This window comes from Littorina saxatilis, linkage group LG11 (genome assembly GCF_037325665.1).
Source record: "Littorina saxatilis isolate snail1 linkage group LG11, US_GU_Lsax_2.0, whole genome shotgun sequence".
NCBI classification, from domain to species: Eukaryota; Metazoa; Mollusca; class Gastropoda; order Littorinimorpha; family Littorinidae; genus Littorina; species Littorina saxatilis.
The window spans coordinates 5,520,466-5,536,738 of NC_090255.1; the positions used below are offsets into that span (position 1 = coordinate 5,520,466).

The following is a 16,273-nucleotide window of genomic DNA, read 5'->3' on the forward strand; positions in this document are numbered from 1 at the left end:
TGAGAGCCGGATTATCGACGAAATCAATGAAACAATTTCAATGCAAGGGAGGTAACTCTTGTTACTCGAAAGCACAAGTATTGATGACGTCATGTGATTAGTGCTTCCGCTCCTTCGTAAATCCTCGCAAACACGAAAATAAAGCCATGAACGGTGAAAGTTGCAAATATAAGTCATGATTGCAAACAATTATGTAAAAAAAACACAATCTAAGGACGAATATTCTTATTTCTGATGAGGTTTTCGGAGACAAGTAGTACCGCCCCAAATGGCGATTCCGCTACCTTCGCAAGTCACTTTTTCGAATTCAGCCACCTGCATTTTGGGGAAAAAAAGTTCAAGACACACAAAAAGTTGACGGTAGTTGACGGTAGTTGCTGATGGTTTTTTTTAAATTTCTGCAATTCATAACCTTTCTAATATTTGTACCTTCTTAACTAACTTTTATTATATTTTTTGCTCTCTTCTTCTTTAGTCCAAAGCATGTATTCCAATGTGTTTGGGTGGTTTCTACCAAAGTGAGGCAAAGATCGCCACAACAAAGCTCATGAGTTAATGATTCCGAATCAGCCATCATTGAATGCACCCACGAACCAAGTAGCATGAATCACTAGTCCCAATTCTAGAAGCGGTATTTATCAACAAAATGTAGTACATGTATACATAAATCATTAAAAACAAAAAACAAAAAGCATAGCTTGTGTGAATATTATATGTCCACCAGGTAAGGACAACCAGCTAACATATCAGGATGAAGAGGAAGCTGCAGTCTACTGTGGTGGTGAAGGTCGAGTACGATGTCGAAGAGCCGCCTGCAGCCTCTGATGAGATGGACACAATGCCAAGCAGTAAGTGTGTGACCTGATGTTGTGTGTGACCTGATATTGTGTATTGTGTTACATTCATTGATTGATTGCTTGATACAGGCTCTTGAAATGAAAGTTAATAGCAGTAAGTCGTGTGTTGGGACGATTCACGCACTGGGGGTTCATTATATAGTAAAATGCATACGTGGTGGCAAAATCGGTCATAAAAAGGGAGTAGTCGTAGAAAGACCCCCCGCGGGTTAGGGGGAGTCCCATATTGGTTGGGACGAGAAAGAATTTACCCAATGCTCCCCAGCATGTCGTAAGAGGCGTTTCTTGTATAGAATATAGTCAATGTTTGTAAAGATTTTAGTCAAGCAGTATGTAAGAAATGTTAAGTCCTTTGTCCTGGAAACTTCTCCCAGTAAGGTCATATATTGTATGCAAGCCCCTGGAGCAATTTTTTGATTAGTGCTTTTGTGAACAAGAAACAATTAACAAGTGGCTCTATCCCATCTCCCCCCTTTCCCCTATCCCATCTCCCCCCTTTTCCCGTTGCGATATAACCTTGAATGGTTGAAAACGACGTTAAACACCAAATAAAGAAAGAAAGAAAGAAAAGAAAGTCGTAGAAAGGGGAGTCGGTAAGGGGGTGTACCACAGTATCACAGTGGAAAAGGGCATTTTTAATCATAATCTATCACTAGTTCAGGGCCTAGCATTGTAAGCCGTTTGGCTTACTTTACGCCGAAATAACATCTCCAGTACGCGGAACTCGATTTGGTGTACGCCGAAATGCAAAAACCTGTTATTCCCAAACGGTAAACCCAAGCAGTCCCAGCTTTCGTTTTGTGCGCCTTTCGGTTCAATTCTTAATCGGTCTGACAGTTTGATTGAGCACGCACTTCCTCTGGCATCGCGCGAGCATGCTTTGTGCCGTTGTTTTGTGGCTCTAGACTTGAAATAATGTCTCGAAGCGACATTGTTGGACGTGGTTGGCCATTCAGTGACAAAGAATCCAGGTATTCCTGGAAGTTGGAATGGCTGGATTTCGTTCCGAAGGCGGAAGGCAAGTCAGAAAAAGTAATGTGCCGATACGGACTATGGCTCCGAAAGGTTGCTATTTCTGGCAAAGCATACTGTCAGTTGTGCCGGAAAGAAATAGGTTACGCGAACAACGGCTTCGCTGCTATCACAGGCCACTGTGAAACGCAGATGTTGGTGAAGGCATAATTTAGTTGCTCAATCTTCTTTGGGGGGGGGGGGGGTCATTTTCGGTCAAAAATCTCCAACAAATCTGCAGACCCCCGCCTTTGTAAGCTGAACTCACTTTTTCCAATGCTAGGCCCTGCTAGTTAATATTTATCTAGTTTTTAGTGTAGTGGTTTGTTTTTTACATTTAGTCAAGTTTTGACTGAATATTTTAACATATACGGGGAATCAAGACGAGGGTGTGGCCTTTGTGTGTGCGTGTTTGTGTGTGTGCGTGTAGAGTGATTCAGAGAAAACTTCTGGACTGATCTTCATGAAACTTAACATGAGAGTTCCTGGGTATATCCCAAGACGTTTTTTCCTTCTTTTTTTTTATAAATATCTTTGACTAGAGGAATACCCGCTTCGCCGGGTAGCCGGCTTCGCCGGGATGAAATACTTAGAGCCGTACGCCGGCTTTGCCGGGTCCGAACAATGGACCCGCCAAGCTTAGGTCCCTCCCAGATTCGTGGAATGGGAACAGCACGAAAATGATTCAGTGGCCATAATGCCATTCCTGACCATATCGAGTCCCATCCTTGTCGACGAATGTAACCGTGTTAATCGCCTTTGGAGGCGAACTCCACTCAAACAGGATTGAGCAATTTAGAGCTTATCTCTAAGCCCTTTTGATCTGTTATGGCTTCTCAAAGGAAGGCCAGTACATACAAATACACAAATGCCGCCAGACCACATCACAAACAGAACTGAACAATCCACAGGTGTTGCCCACAAAGAGAGAGAGAGAGACACACACACACACACACAAACACAGAGAAGCCGTATATATAGAGAGATAGATGACCGTGTATTTTTCGCGTGGCTATAAATTGATTCGACCTTTGCACTTTTACAGTGAGGATAATTTACGGGTCCAATTTACGTTCTGGACACTGCGGTGGCCTTCTAAAAATAGTAACAGAACAATCCACAGGTGTTGCCCACAAAGAGAGAGAGAGACACACACACACACACGCACACACAAACACAGAGAAGCCGTATATATAGAGAGATAGATGACAGTGTATTTTTTGCGTGGCTATAAATTGATTCGACCTTTGCACTTTTACAGTGAGGATAATTTACGGGTCCAATTTACGTTCTGGACACTGCGTTGACCTTCTAAAAATAGTAACAGAACGCCGGGAATATCAGAAGATGCCCCACTCATACTATAGTGCACCATACGAAGGAAGGGAGGTAAACGCTGAAAACCTGGAGAAGATAAGGAAGAGTTACTTATAATGGTGAAATGAACACAAAAACCAAAATCGGTTCAGGGCTGCGCGCTGAGAGCACGTGTTGAAATATCTCATCGATGATATTGTGTCCGGGGTGTAGCTGAATACGGTGTCCAAATTTGAAAAAGATCCACCGAGAACTTTGGCGTTGTGATGTGGTGTAGCGGCTTTGGTGCGTCGGTATTGGGGCCGGGGTAGCTGAGGTGGAACCAAAATCGGTTCAGCGCTGCGCGCTGAGAGCACGTGTTGAAATATCAACCAGGTTGTGTCCTGTCCCGGGTCTACCTGAATATGCCCACCAAATTTGAAGCAGATCCATCGAGAACTTTGGCCGTGCATCGCGAACAGACAGACAGACAGACAGACAGACAGACACTAGTCGTATATATATACTGTTCAAAAAAAGAAACGCATAGCTTGTAATATTTGGTTAATTTAGTTATATGGCTACAAGGATATCCACCAAACTGCAGAAAATGTTTATCTGGTCGTCGACCTTTCGTCCATTGCCACAAGTGAGCTCTGCACGTGACGCATGCGTTATCAGTGGCTACAATGTCAAAATTGCTCATTTGGCATGACCACTCGTCATGCTTCAGTGTAATCTCGTGAAACTCGGGGAATATTGAGCTCTCACCATGTCTTCCAAAACCCATAAAAGCGGATTGTTCGCCACAAAGAAATCAGACGACAATTCAGCGACGAAAGATGGCCCGATTGAGCAGAGAAGACCGCCAAATTGCATTGGGTCGTTTACAAGCAGGCCAAAGTGAAAGTGCAATCGCCAGGCACTTCCACGTGTCCCAGAGCACCATCAGTAGACTGTGGGTCAGGTTTCAAGCCACTGGCTCCGTTGCTGACTTGCCACGAGCGGGAAGACCAAGGGCGACAACTGCTGCTCACGACCGCTTCATACGGCTCCGCCACCTCCGGAATCGTTTCCTGTCGGCCTCATCTTCTGTCCAGGCTCTCCCCGGGCCACACCGATTATCGGACCAGACCGTGCGGAACCGCCTGCATGACGCTGGTTTGAGAGCTCGCAGACCTCACAGAGGAGCTGTCCTCACCCGCCGCCATCGCCAGAACCGAGTGCAGTGGGGCAACCAGCACCTTCGCTGGACCGTCCGGAATCACTGGAGACACGTGTGGTTCAGCGACGAGTCCTACTTCCTGCTCCAGCGACATGATGGTCGGAGGAGGGTCTACCGGAGAGTAAACGAACGTTACGCGCCCAACTGTGTGGATGAGGCACCCGTTCATGGTGGTGGAGGCGTCATGGTGTGGGGGGCGATCAATACCGCTGGAAGGAGCACCCTGGTGCACGTCCAAGGGCGCATAACTGCCCAGCGATACGTGGAGGAAATTCTGCGCCCACACGCCCTTCCTCTTCTGGCTGACCAGGATGCCATATTCCAGCAGGACAACGCTCGCCCGCACACAGCACGACTCACCACCCAGTTCCTCACCGACCACCATGTCCAGGTGCTTCCCTGGCCATCCATGTCGCCAGATATGAACCCGATAGAACACCTCTGGGATGAATTGGACAGATGTGTGCGCAGGCGAGAAGAAGCGCCGGCAAATCACCGCGATCTATTGCAGGCACTTCAGGAGGAGTGGGACACCATCCCACAGCAAGATATCCGGCATCTGATCCAGTCCATGCCCAGAAGGTGTCGGGCAGTTGTTGCTGCTCAAGGCAGTCACACCCCCTACTGACTTGACAGCCTCGGCACCCAATCGTATTGATTGACTGATTGATTTGAAGATGCAAATGAACTGTGTGTGCATTCAACTGTGTCCATACCAAATTTCAAACAAATAATCTAAATATTGGATTTTCTGTTAATTTTTTCGAAAAATAAAACAAATTTGGCAAGTAGCAACTATGCGTTTCTTTTTTTGAACAGTATATATAGATGACGTCATACCCAGCGTTTAGTAAAAGTTGAGGTTGCACTCTCACGTTTTAATTTTTCAACCAAATGTATTCACATTTTGGTCAAACAATCCTCGACGACATCCGGACTATGGGATTGCATTTAAGCTTGGAAGCTTAAAAATTAGTTACCTTATTTGCCTCTAAAGTTATCATTAAAATCAAATTTGCAGAAGTGAACAGCTCAGATCATGGGTCCATAACATTTTGCACAGATGGTCAAAAATAAAGTACAAGATATTGGACTCTGAGTGGTACTACACTGTTGCTTATTGTCTGTAGGAAGCTACAAAGTGAAAATAGAAAAAGAAAAACACGATTCTTGACGTTGATAGGCTTTTTCTGCTCGTAAACACACATTCTTCTACTCATCACAGTATAAGGATAAGGATAAGGATAAGATTTCATGTAGTCCAAGAGGGTAACCTCACAGAAATTTGGGCTGCTTTCTCCCTGGGGAAAGCGAGCTGCCATACAGTATACGGCAATACCCATTTTATTTATTTTTTTCCTGCATGCGTGTATTCATGTTTCCAAGCCCTGAGACTTAATGCCCCATTATTGCGTTTAAAACTCCAATTCAATTTTTTTTGAATAAAACTCACAAGTTTACAATAAGAATTTAGAGACCTCTATCCATTAGGTATATCATAGTTTCATTTTTGCAAAACTAAGGAATTACACATTTCATTGAATCAGTCAGACAGATGGAGACACGGGGAGACAGGCAGAGGGAAAAACAAAATCTGACAAAGAAACCCCTTTAACAAATTGCATTGAAATAAAATGTGGCAAGGAGAAGCCATAATTCATCACCTTTCAGTATGACGTCATGTCCGTGTTCCGCACTTGTAATGATGTGCTTTTATTCTGTTATCGGCTGCACTGAGCTTGAAAATTTAATTTTAATTAAATTACATATTCTTACCGCAATTCTCATAAATGCATTGACTTCAATCTCACATGCTAGATGTCGAAACACTACTCCAATTACCTGCCCTTGTAAGGGTTGTAACCAAGCTAAAAAACCAGACGCTATAGCCGTTGCTATGCCCTGAACCCACTTGGTTACCAATAACCCTCCGCGCACCATGTGAGTGCCGGCATCGGGAATAATCATTCGAGACTTCTCAAAATCCCCCCTTTGTTCAGATACTTTGAAACTTCTTCTTCTTCAGCGTTCGACGATACTTCTCTCTTCTTCTTCTTCAGCGTTCGACGATACTTTGAAACAAATAGGCCTCTCTTTCGATGTTCATGGCGCTTTTGCGGGCATGATCAAAGGACCTTGTTGTAAGAGGTTCCTTTTTGGGATTTGTTTCTGGTTTTGGAATGGTTGCGTTCTTTGGCATTTTGAGCCTTTTCTCTTGGCTCGTTTGCTAGACTTAACTCGTAAGACTTTGTTCCTCTTACTCTGGGCCTCAGCCCTCAAGGGCAGTGAGACCCATGCACTATTGGGGTTACCAGAGGATGTAGCCTTTGAACATAATGATTCCGTTTTTCACTGCTTTTCGGCCAGATTTCCTGGAATCAGAAACCTGGTCAATCTCCTCCGGTATTTAATTCCCTCCTCTCGGGAGGATTCTTGCTCCGAGCGATTTGGATTTTCTAACTGTCTGGTTAGAGCTTTAAAATCCTATCTAACTTGCGCTAAGTCAATTGGAATTAAGAGCCATAAGCTCCTGTTCTTATCTCTTTACACTTTACGTGAAAGAGACATCTCTAAATTGACTCTCACATGTGGTATTGCTACTTTGATAGGACAGTCCTATGTGTGGTTGCTTATTGAACAAAGGGGGGGGGGGGGGGAGGGGCGGGGGCGTTCAGTCCTCCGTCTGTCTTTTACAGGGATTCAGGAATCCAGAGCCGGGGGTTCTCCTCTTGCTGTGTGACATTCCAGTCGCCTCGGCGAAGTCTCGCCATCTTCTCTTTGGAGGTCCGATGATGTGTTCATTAATTTTTACCTCCTGGACATCTCCTGCTCTTGACTTGACGAGGCCGTTTCTTTGCCCTCGTTAGTTTCTGCAGGACAGGTTCTTTCAGGGACATAAATAAGTTCCCTCCACCTTTAGGTGCAATCTGCATTTATGAGAATTGCGGTAAGAATATGTAATTTAATCGAAAATTACAATACAGCAGTCCCTCTCATGAACGGACACCCTTGGGCCATAGCAAAACTGTCCGTACATTGCAGGTGTCCGGTCACGGGAGGGGTGACCACACTACCCCCTCCCCCATACACTCACACAGAGACACACAAACAACAGGATTGAGTCTGTGCTAATCACTTCTTGTGGCTAATAAACAATAACAATAAACTCCTAATACTTCTTTAAACGTTCTGTAAAAATGATTTGCATGAAAATTGTTGAAAAGAAGAGATAAAATAAATCCTCAAGGCAGTGAACACACTCACCATGCACTGACATAAACTACTCACAAAAAGTTAGGGAACACCCTTCATTTTCATGTGTTTTTGCAAATTGATGCTATTGTCAAAACTTTGCAAGCTACAACGCTGATCTTACACACTCGTCGCGATATAACCTTCGTGGTTGAAAACGACGTTAAACACCAAATAAAGAAAGAAAGATCTTACACACACGCATAGAGTGGACTCCTGCCTTTGTTGTACAGGCTTGGTGTGCTGCACGTGCTACTCGGGCGTCAGTGGCTGAGCGTTGAAAATTGGTGAAAATGTTACCGTTTTATGCTGACTCGCCATTTTTTCTATAGCGTGTTTCTGACAAAATGATGCACTGCACGTGGAAGCTTGATGCTTTGACTGTGAACACTGGTCACTGGTTACTCAATAAAAGCCAGGACCTTGGCGGACCAGGGCACAACATCACGATGGTCGGACCGTAACCTGCTGGACAGAGGAAGAGCCATAGGGTGGTTCCAAGACGGTGTTGGCGTACGGGATATTGCCAGAAGTCTTCTGGTGTCCCCCTCCGTCATCACAAGACTGCGACAGCGCTTCCAGGCCACTGGACTAGTTCAAGACTGGCCTCGCCCAGGCAGACGAAAGAAGACCACAGCAAGAAAAGATCGTTTCATCACAAGACAGGCCCAGACAGTGCGAACTTCCACTGCAAACCTTATCAGAAGGCAATTACGGGCTGCTACCAACACCAACGTCAGCACACAGACTGTTCGCAACCGCCTGCATGCTGCCCAGTCCCACGCCCGTCGTCCATCCAAGCGCCCCAAGCTGACCCTCGTCCAGAAGAGAGCTCGCTGAGTTTGGTCCAGGCGTCACATTGGCTGGACACGTCAGCAGTGGGCTGTGGTCCTCTTCACTGATGAGTCAAGGTACAGCCTGGAGCACAACGACGGCCGTGTGCACGTGTGGATGGGGGGTTTGCAGAACTGACAAAACGCTGAACTTGCTTGCTGCCCGCTGCGCTGCTGCTAATGACTTCGGTCCTCGCTCTCTCTCGGACTCCCTTATCTGTTACCATTGTTTCATTCCAGATGCTCTCCTTCACTCATCACCTCCCCCTGTCCTCCAACCCTCTTTCATTCCCCGCATTCGTTCCCACGGGACTCTGCTATCACTTCCTCCTGCATTACCTCTGCACCTCCTCCCCCACCCCCTTTTTGCTGCATATCTGTCTCGTTTAAATAGAGTTTATGGTCGCTGACCGCTCCCTCTAAACTCACACAACAATTTCGATCAAATTGATGAAAAACTGTAACAGTAAAAGTGCTGCCTCAATTTTTTGGCAAACAGGAAAATATGATGTCATCAAACTGTCCTATCAATAAACCGAGAAAACCTCTGTGAGAAAATCCCCTCAAAAATATCAATATCAAATTTCATAAAGATTCACTTAGTAGTTTTTGAGATATGATCAAATCTTCCGCCCATAACAGGTTGGTTTAGTGTGACACCACAATTAATGAGGTCACGCTCTCAATTGCGTCATGTTTTTACATAATACTTGGTGCATCGAAAGTCTATGGGCACTATTTATGATAAAGACAGCAATTTTTCAATAAAATGTGCACCCCCCCCCCCGCGGGTTAGGGGGAAGAATTTACCCGATGCTCCCCAGCATGTCGTAAGAGGCGACTAACGGATTCTGTTTCTCCTTTTACCCTTGTTAACCCTTAGGCTGGTTGTCGCGACATATGTTGCGCTACTTTACGTATACTGTCACCTGGTTGTCATGTCACCTGGTTGTCACAACATATGTCGCGCTACTGGCTCAGTCTGTTTGGTCGGTTCCGATTACCTCCCATGGCTGCGAAAACCTATATGACCGCTTTTTGTTATTTTTCTCTCTGTTATTGTTAATTCACCAGTGGCTATGTAACATGTGTTACAGAATTGCACCAGTGTAAGGGTTAAGTGTTTCTTGTATAGAATATAGTCAATTTTTTCAAAGATTTTAGTCAAGCAGTATGTAAGAAATGTTAAGTCCTTTATACTGGAAACTTGCATTCTCCCAGTAAGGTAATATATTGTACTACCGTATTTGACGGACTACAAGCCGCAACTTTTTAAAAAAAAAATCGCATTGCGGCTTATAAAAAGATGCGGCTAAAACATATCTAAACTTGAATAGCATTCACCTAATGGAAGTCGCCGCGGATTTTCCTTTCGCTCGATTAGCGATTACCGGTACTTTATTAGCTCTCTACTCAAGACTCGGCGTTTTTCTCTTTCTTTCGCGAATCTTCGTTTGTGAACAAGTCGTCGTGAAAAGATAGCGTACAGAGAAACACCGGATGTATCAGGATCTCGCGAGTGCGAGATTTCGTTTTTTTGTGTCTCGCGATAGTTGGAGGAGCGAGAGCCGTCATGTTGTGTTTTCGTCTGCTCGAAATGTGCGCAAAAGTTGTAAATCATCCCCAAAAAGCTTATTCCGGGCGAGACTACATGTGTGGGTTGGTTACAAATTGTGTGTGTGTGATATTTTTCTTCAAACTTTTTCACTTTTCTTCTTTGTTTCATTTGTTTATTCTCGGAGCCGATTTCGCCAAATAACAGCCGTACTTTCGTTTGCCTGGTTGTTTTGATTGATTGACACGATCTGATTATATTTTTTTCGACGGCGGCTAATATAGTGACGCGGCCTATACGTGGCTCGTCCCAATTTTTTTTTTTAAAGTCGGGGGTGCGGCTTATAAAACGGTACGTCTTGTAATCCGTCAAATACGGTACGTGTATGTTGCAAGCCCCTGGAGCAGATTTTTGATTAGTGTTTTTGTGAGTAAGAAACAACTGACAAGTGGCTCTATCCCATCTGCCCCCTTTCCCCGTCGCGATATAACCTTCGTGGTTGAAAACGACGTTAACCACCAAATGAAGAAAGAAAGAAAGAATAAAATTTGCGTCTACTACATCGTTTCAACACCATCTTCTGCCCATAACGCTGTGACACCAAACTCATTTGACTTAACGAGAGTCGTGTTCTGCAGAGACTTGGATGTTTTTATTTTTTTAAACACATTTGTATGGTAAACCTTCTCTATTTCTATGAAAAAAATGATATTTCGTTGTTGTTAAATGATTTTCTGCAAGAATGCGACCTGCCTCTATTTTGTCCATACCGGTATACTTTTACTTGTGTTTGTGTATTTTTGTCTTTGGAGACAATTATTGACATCAGTTCGTTGTAGAAACCGGCACGGTTGGCCTAGTGGTAAGGCGTCCGCCCCGTAATCGGGAGGTCGTGGGTTCGAACCCCGGCCGGGTCATACCTAAGACTTTAAAATTGGCAATCTAGTGCTCCGCCTGGCGTCTGGCATTATGTGGTTTGTGCTAGGACTGGTTGGTCCGGTGTCAGAATAATGTGACTGGGTGAGACATGAAGCCTGTGCTGCGACTTCTGTCTTGTGTGTGGCGCACGTTATAATGTCAAAGCAGCACCGCCCTGATATGGCCCTTCGTGGTCGGCTGGGCGTTAAGCAAACAAACAAACAAACAAGTTCGTTGTAGCCTTGTGACTTTTAGAGACAAAACGGCCCTGGGGCAATGAAAACGTGTTTGTCATAAGAGGGGGTTCGTTATGAAAATGAGTTCAAAAGGTTCGTTGTAGCCGGAAAGTAACAAGTAAGAAATAGAAGGCTGTTTGCCGGGAAATCAATATCAGTTCGTTAAAAGCGGGATTTTGTTATACCCAGGTTCGTTATAGCTGGACTCCACTGTACTGTGTGACACCAAAGTTATTTGCGGAAGACAAATCTGCTTGGTGCTATAACATTTCAAAAGACAGTTAACTGTAGCATTTTATCACTCAGGGACGTAGAGGAACAATAAGACTGTAGTATGCAGGCCTCCATTGCTTTCTTCTGTCATTTATGAAAGTACTGGACTGGGCTGAAAAAGTGTACTGTCGTTGTGCAACAAATCAGTCGCCATTTTCTACTGGGTGTTGTGAATATAATGTGTTTAAAATCCACACACACAAAACAATGTTGTTGGTTCTTTTCATTTCTTTATTGTTCATTTCAAGCTAAGCAGCATAGTATGCTTTGTTTCCTTCTAACACAAATGGATGGCTTTAAAATGAGAATTTTATTTTGGAGGTGTCAATTTTACCCATGATCTAAGCAGTTCACATAACCAGTTAACTTTCTGATGTTAATGCTGAGAAATTGGCTATTTCCAAGCAATCCGGGTCTGCATCTCTGCCGATAGCAAAGGGCGTTACGAATGTACCCTTCCAAAATGTCTTCGTTACAGACGTCATTATTCTCGACAAATTGTGTGAAAAAGTGTCACGCATCTGTATGGCTGGGTGATAAACAAAGGGGCAAACGTGAAAATATATGCTTTTATTCAGTTGAACTGATTCTAGCTTTATAATAAAAATGGCCGTTACGAATGCATCACTTGTGACACAAAAAACTCTGTGACATCAAATTCGTCCAAATTGTGTCTTCGATTGAATGAATGCATTTTCTGCATCTTCTACACTTGTTGACTTGATTGCAAAACTTGTTGACTTGTTTGCAAAAGAATTAATGATTGTAACAGAGGTTGGACAAATCTAAGTGAGCGTGACAACATTCGATGCGTACGTAACGCTTTTTCAACTTCATTTTTGGGGGTCTCAAACACAAAGGAAAAAAACATTTGCACAGGAATGAACCTTTATCGTTTCACAAAGTGACTTTTCAACAAATCATCCAAAATCAACTTATCGTGTAAATGAACTCTAGCTTCCAATATATGTACCGAGCCTGTTCTCATTTTTCTTACACATTTGCTTCTGTGAACATTTCATTTTAAGTGACCGACGTAAGAATTCACCAGCTTTGAAGAATGACTCATATGTATTGACACATCTGGAGATTCTGGTTGTGTTGCTTTTTTCATTGTGACACACATGGATTACACAAATATTATGTGCCTCTTTTTCAACAGCTGAAGTCAAGACAGAGCCATTCCCAGCTTTGACTGAGACGAGCAATTCAGCAGCTGAAGTCAAGACAGAGGCATTCCCAGCTTCGACCGAAACGGGCAATTCAGCAGCTGAAGTCAAGACAGAGGCATTCCCAGCTTTGACTGAGACGAGCAGTTCAGGTGCAGAAGACAGCACTGCTACAAGTTTGTGTGAGCGTGGCGCAAGTATTGTTTCTGGCGGTGTGATAGATGCATTCTCTCCTGTGCCTACAGGCTGTGATTGTCAAGTGCAAGTCAAACAAGAGCCAGTAGACTCAGCACAAAACGTCGAGAGTATGGAACACAGTGACTTGAAATCCACTGACACGTTCGGCTGTGAGATAGCAAGAGTGAAATCAGTTGAGGTGGAAACATGTTCAGCTCCTGCAGGTACATCTGTGGTCTCTTCACATATGACAAAGAGATCACTGGACAAAGAGACAAGTCACAATACCAAGGACAAAGGAACAGTGCTCAGAACACCCATCAGTAGGAAAAGTAGAGCTTTAGTGAAAGAAGGAAGTAACGATTTAGATGGGTCTACCCGTGGACCAAAATTTGCTCGCAAAAATAGTTTGGAGAGCCACATGTTGACACATACAGGAGAAAAGCCACATACCTACCTAACGTGCTCAGCAACATTTGCCCAGAAACCTCATTTAGAGAGCCACATGTTAGCACATACAGGAGAAAAGCCACATGTCTGCCCTGAGTGTACAGCAAAATTTGCTGACAAATGGAATTTAAAGAGGCATATGTTAACACATACAGGAGAAAAGCCAAATGTCTGCCCTCATTGTACAGCAACATTTTCTAAAAAAAAACATTTAAAGACCCACGTGTTAATACATACTGGAGAAAAGCCACATGCCTGCCAACAATGTACAGCCAAATTTGCTCACAAATGGAGTTTAAAGAGCCACATGTCACGGCATACTCGAGAAAAGCCACATGCCTGCCAACAATGTTCAACCAAATTTGCTCAAAAAGTGGGTTTAAAGAAGCATATGTTAACGCATACTGGAGAAAAGCCACATTCCTGCCCACGATGTTCAGCAAAATTTGCTCAGAAAGGGAGTTTAAAGAGGCACATGTTACGACATACAGGAGAAAAGCCACATGTCTGCCCTGAGTGTACAGCAACATTTTCTCAAAAAGGGAGTTTAAAGAGCCACATGTTACGACATACAGCAGAAAAGCCACATGTCTGCCCTGAGTGTACAGCAACATTTGCTCAGAAATGGAGTTTAAAGAACCACATGTTAATTCATACTGGAGAAAAGCCACATTCCTGCCCACAATGTACAGCCAAATTTGCTCGCAAATGGAGTATAAAGAGCCACATGTTTCAGCATACTGGAGAAAAGCCACATGCCTGCCCTCATTGTACAGCAAAATTTGCTCATAAAGAGAATTTAAAGAACCACATGTTAATTCATACTGGAGAAAAGCAACATCTCTGCCCTCATTGTGCAGCAACATTTGCCAACAAAGGAAGATTAAAGACCCACATGTTGATACATACTGGAGAAAAGCCACATACTTGCCCTCATTGTACAGCAAAATTTGCTCACAAAGGGAGTTTAAAGAGGCACATGTTACGACATACAGGAGAAAAGCCACATGCCTGCCCTCAGTGTACAGCAACATTTGCTCTGAAACATCATTTAAACAACCATATGTTAACACATACAGGAAAAAAGCCACATGTCTGCCCTCATTGTACAGCAACATTTTCTAAAAAAAACCATTTAAAGACCCACGTGTTAATACATACTGGAGAAAAGCCACATTCCTGCCCACAATGTACAGCCAAATTTGCTCGCAAATGGAGTATAAAGAGCCACATGTTTCAGCATACTGGAGAAAAACCACATGCCTGCCCTCATTGTACAGCAAAATTTGCTCACAAAGGGAGTTTAAAGAACCACATGTTAATTCATACTGGAGAAAAGCAACATCTCTGCCCTCATTGTGCAGCAACATTTGCCAACAAAGGAAGATTAAAGGCCCACATGTTAATACATACTGGAGAAAAGCCACATGTCTGCCCTGAGTGTACAGCAAAATTTGCTCACAAAGGGAGTTTAAAGAGGCACATGTTAAGACATACAGGAGAAAAGCCACATGCCTGCCCTCAGTGTACAGCAACATTTGCTCTGAAACATTATTTAAACAACCATATGTTAACACATACAGGAGAAAAGCCACATGTCTGCCCTGAGTGTACAGCAAAGTTTGCTCATAAAGTGAGTTTAAAGATGCATATGTTAACGCATCCTGGAGAAAAGCCATGACCTCTGAAAATCTGGGATAATCAAATATTCATGGAGGTTAATTTACAGAGGTTATGAATATGAAAAGATAATCTGAATAATACGATTTTAAAGGGGAGGGAGTCTTTTATTGGGGGTCTTAAAAGGGGGTTCCATTGTATTCACTTGTAAAGATAACTTACTTATCATACAATGGACCGTTAAACTAACCACTCACCGGAGAGCTGCCAGCAGACTACTCGGTCAACAAGTAATAGCAGAGAGACTGGTCAAGTCTCCTGTCCCTAGCCTTTATTTGATATTGGGTGAATTTAGCTAACCTGAGGGTCAGAATAAAAGAACAAGAAAGGTAATTTGTGGGAACGTTTGTTATTGACAAAACAATACATTACAGTCACAAATATTTGTCGACCTGCACAGACAAACAATAAGTAACAAGCGCTTAGCTTGGCTGAGTTTTTGGCCGCTTGCTGGTAAACTGCAAGCACATGAATCTACAAGTATTGAATGTTGGAACGTTGGCAGTCTATTTGTTTTTGGATTTAACCTTTGGGTCAGTTACTCCAACCGAACTATTCTTTTTTTAAATATTTTTTTTCTTTTTATCCCCCTCAAAGTGAATTTGACGACCCCACTTGCTACCAGACTAACTTGGATGATTCTCTTTCTGTCTCTGCATATTTACACCCTGCCACACTATTGTGATCCGAGATACTATAACACCCTGAGATACCAGTGATTTCAGCTAATGGTGATCTCAATATAGCCTGTGATCAAAGCTACTGGTCATCAGAGAAACAAATGATCACAGAAAAAATGTATAAAGTGGGATAAGGCTCTTTCCATGGTTACTGTCTGTAAATATATGTACATACCCTGTTTCTGTTTTTATTGAGTCGGGTTTAAGAAAGTGATGCAGCTCAAATTGTCTGCTGCACGTGAATTTAGCAGGACAGAGCAGCTGTAAAGAAATAGCCGTTTACACGTTTATTTCTGTTTTTGTTTTAAATAATTAAAGTGCTTGCCAAAAAAAAGTTGTTCTTTCATCAGTTACACAGAATACAAACAACATCAATTTTGATGCATTTTGTGTGTGTGTGTGTGTGTGTGTGTGTGTGTGTGTGTGTGTGTAATCGTATTGTTACTATACCTTCTTTTTATATTTAGTCAAGTTTTGACTAAATATTTTAACATCGAGGGGGAATCGAAACGAGGGTCGTGGTGTATGTATGTGCGTGCGTGTGTGTGTGCGTGTGTGTGTGTGTGTGTGTGTAGAGCGATTCAGACTAAACTACTGGACCGATCTTTATGAAATTTGACATGAGAGTTCCTGGGTATGAAATCCCCGAACGTTTTTTTCA

At 43.3% G+C, this 16,273-nt stretch overlaps 1 protein-coding gene across 1 annotated transcript; it reads left to right on the forward strand.

Annotated features, from left to right (window-relative positions):
- The first annotated feature begins 723 nt into the window (after positions 1 to 723).
- LOC138979603 (zinc finger protein 271-like) lies at positions 724 to 15,934 on the forward strand. The gene is made up of 2 exons (XM_070352314.1): positions 724 to 848; positions 12,619 to 15,934. The coding sequence occupies exons 1-2, from the start codon at positions 752 to 754 to the stop codon at positions 14,931 to 14,933; spliced, it is 2,412 nt and encodes an 803-aa protein (XP_070208415.1). The 5' UTR covers positions 724 to 751; the 3' UTR covers positions 14,934 to 15,934.
- Positions 15,935 to 16,273: the final 339 nt, after the last annotated feature.

Bases quoted from the DNA above. Each gene is read 5' to 3' on its own strand.
- LOC138979603 (XM_070352314.1), top strand. From the start codon at position 752: ATGAAGAGGAAGCTGCAGTCTACTGTGGTGGTGAAGGTCGAGTACGAT. The intron at 849-12,618 runs GTAAGTGTGTGA...CTTTTTCAACAG, and splicing joins GATGGACACAATGCCAAGCA to CTGAAGTCAAGACAGAGCCA.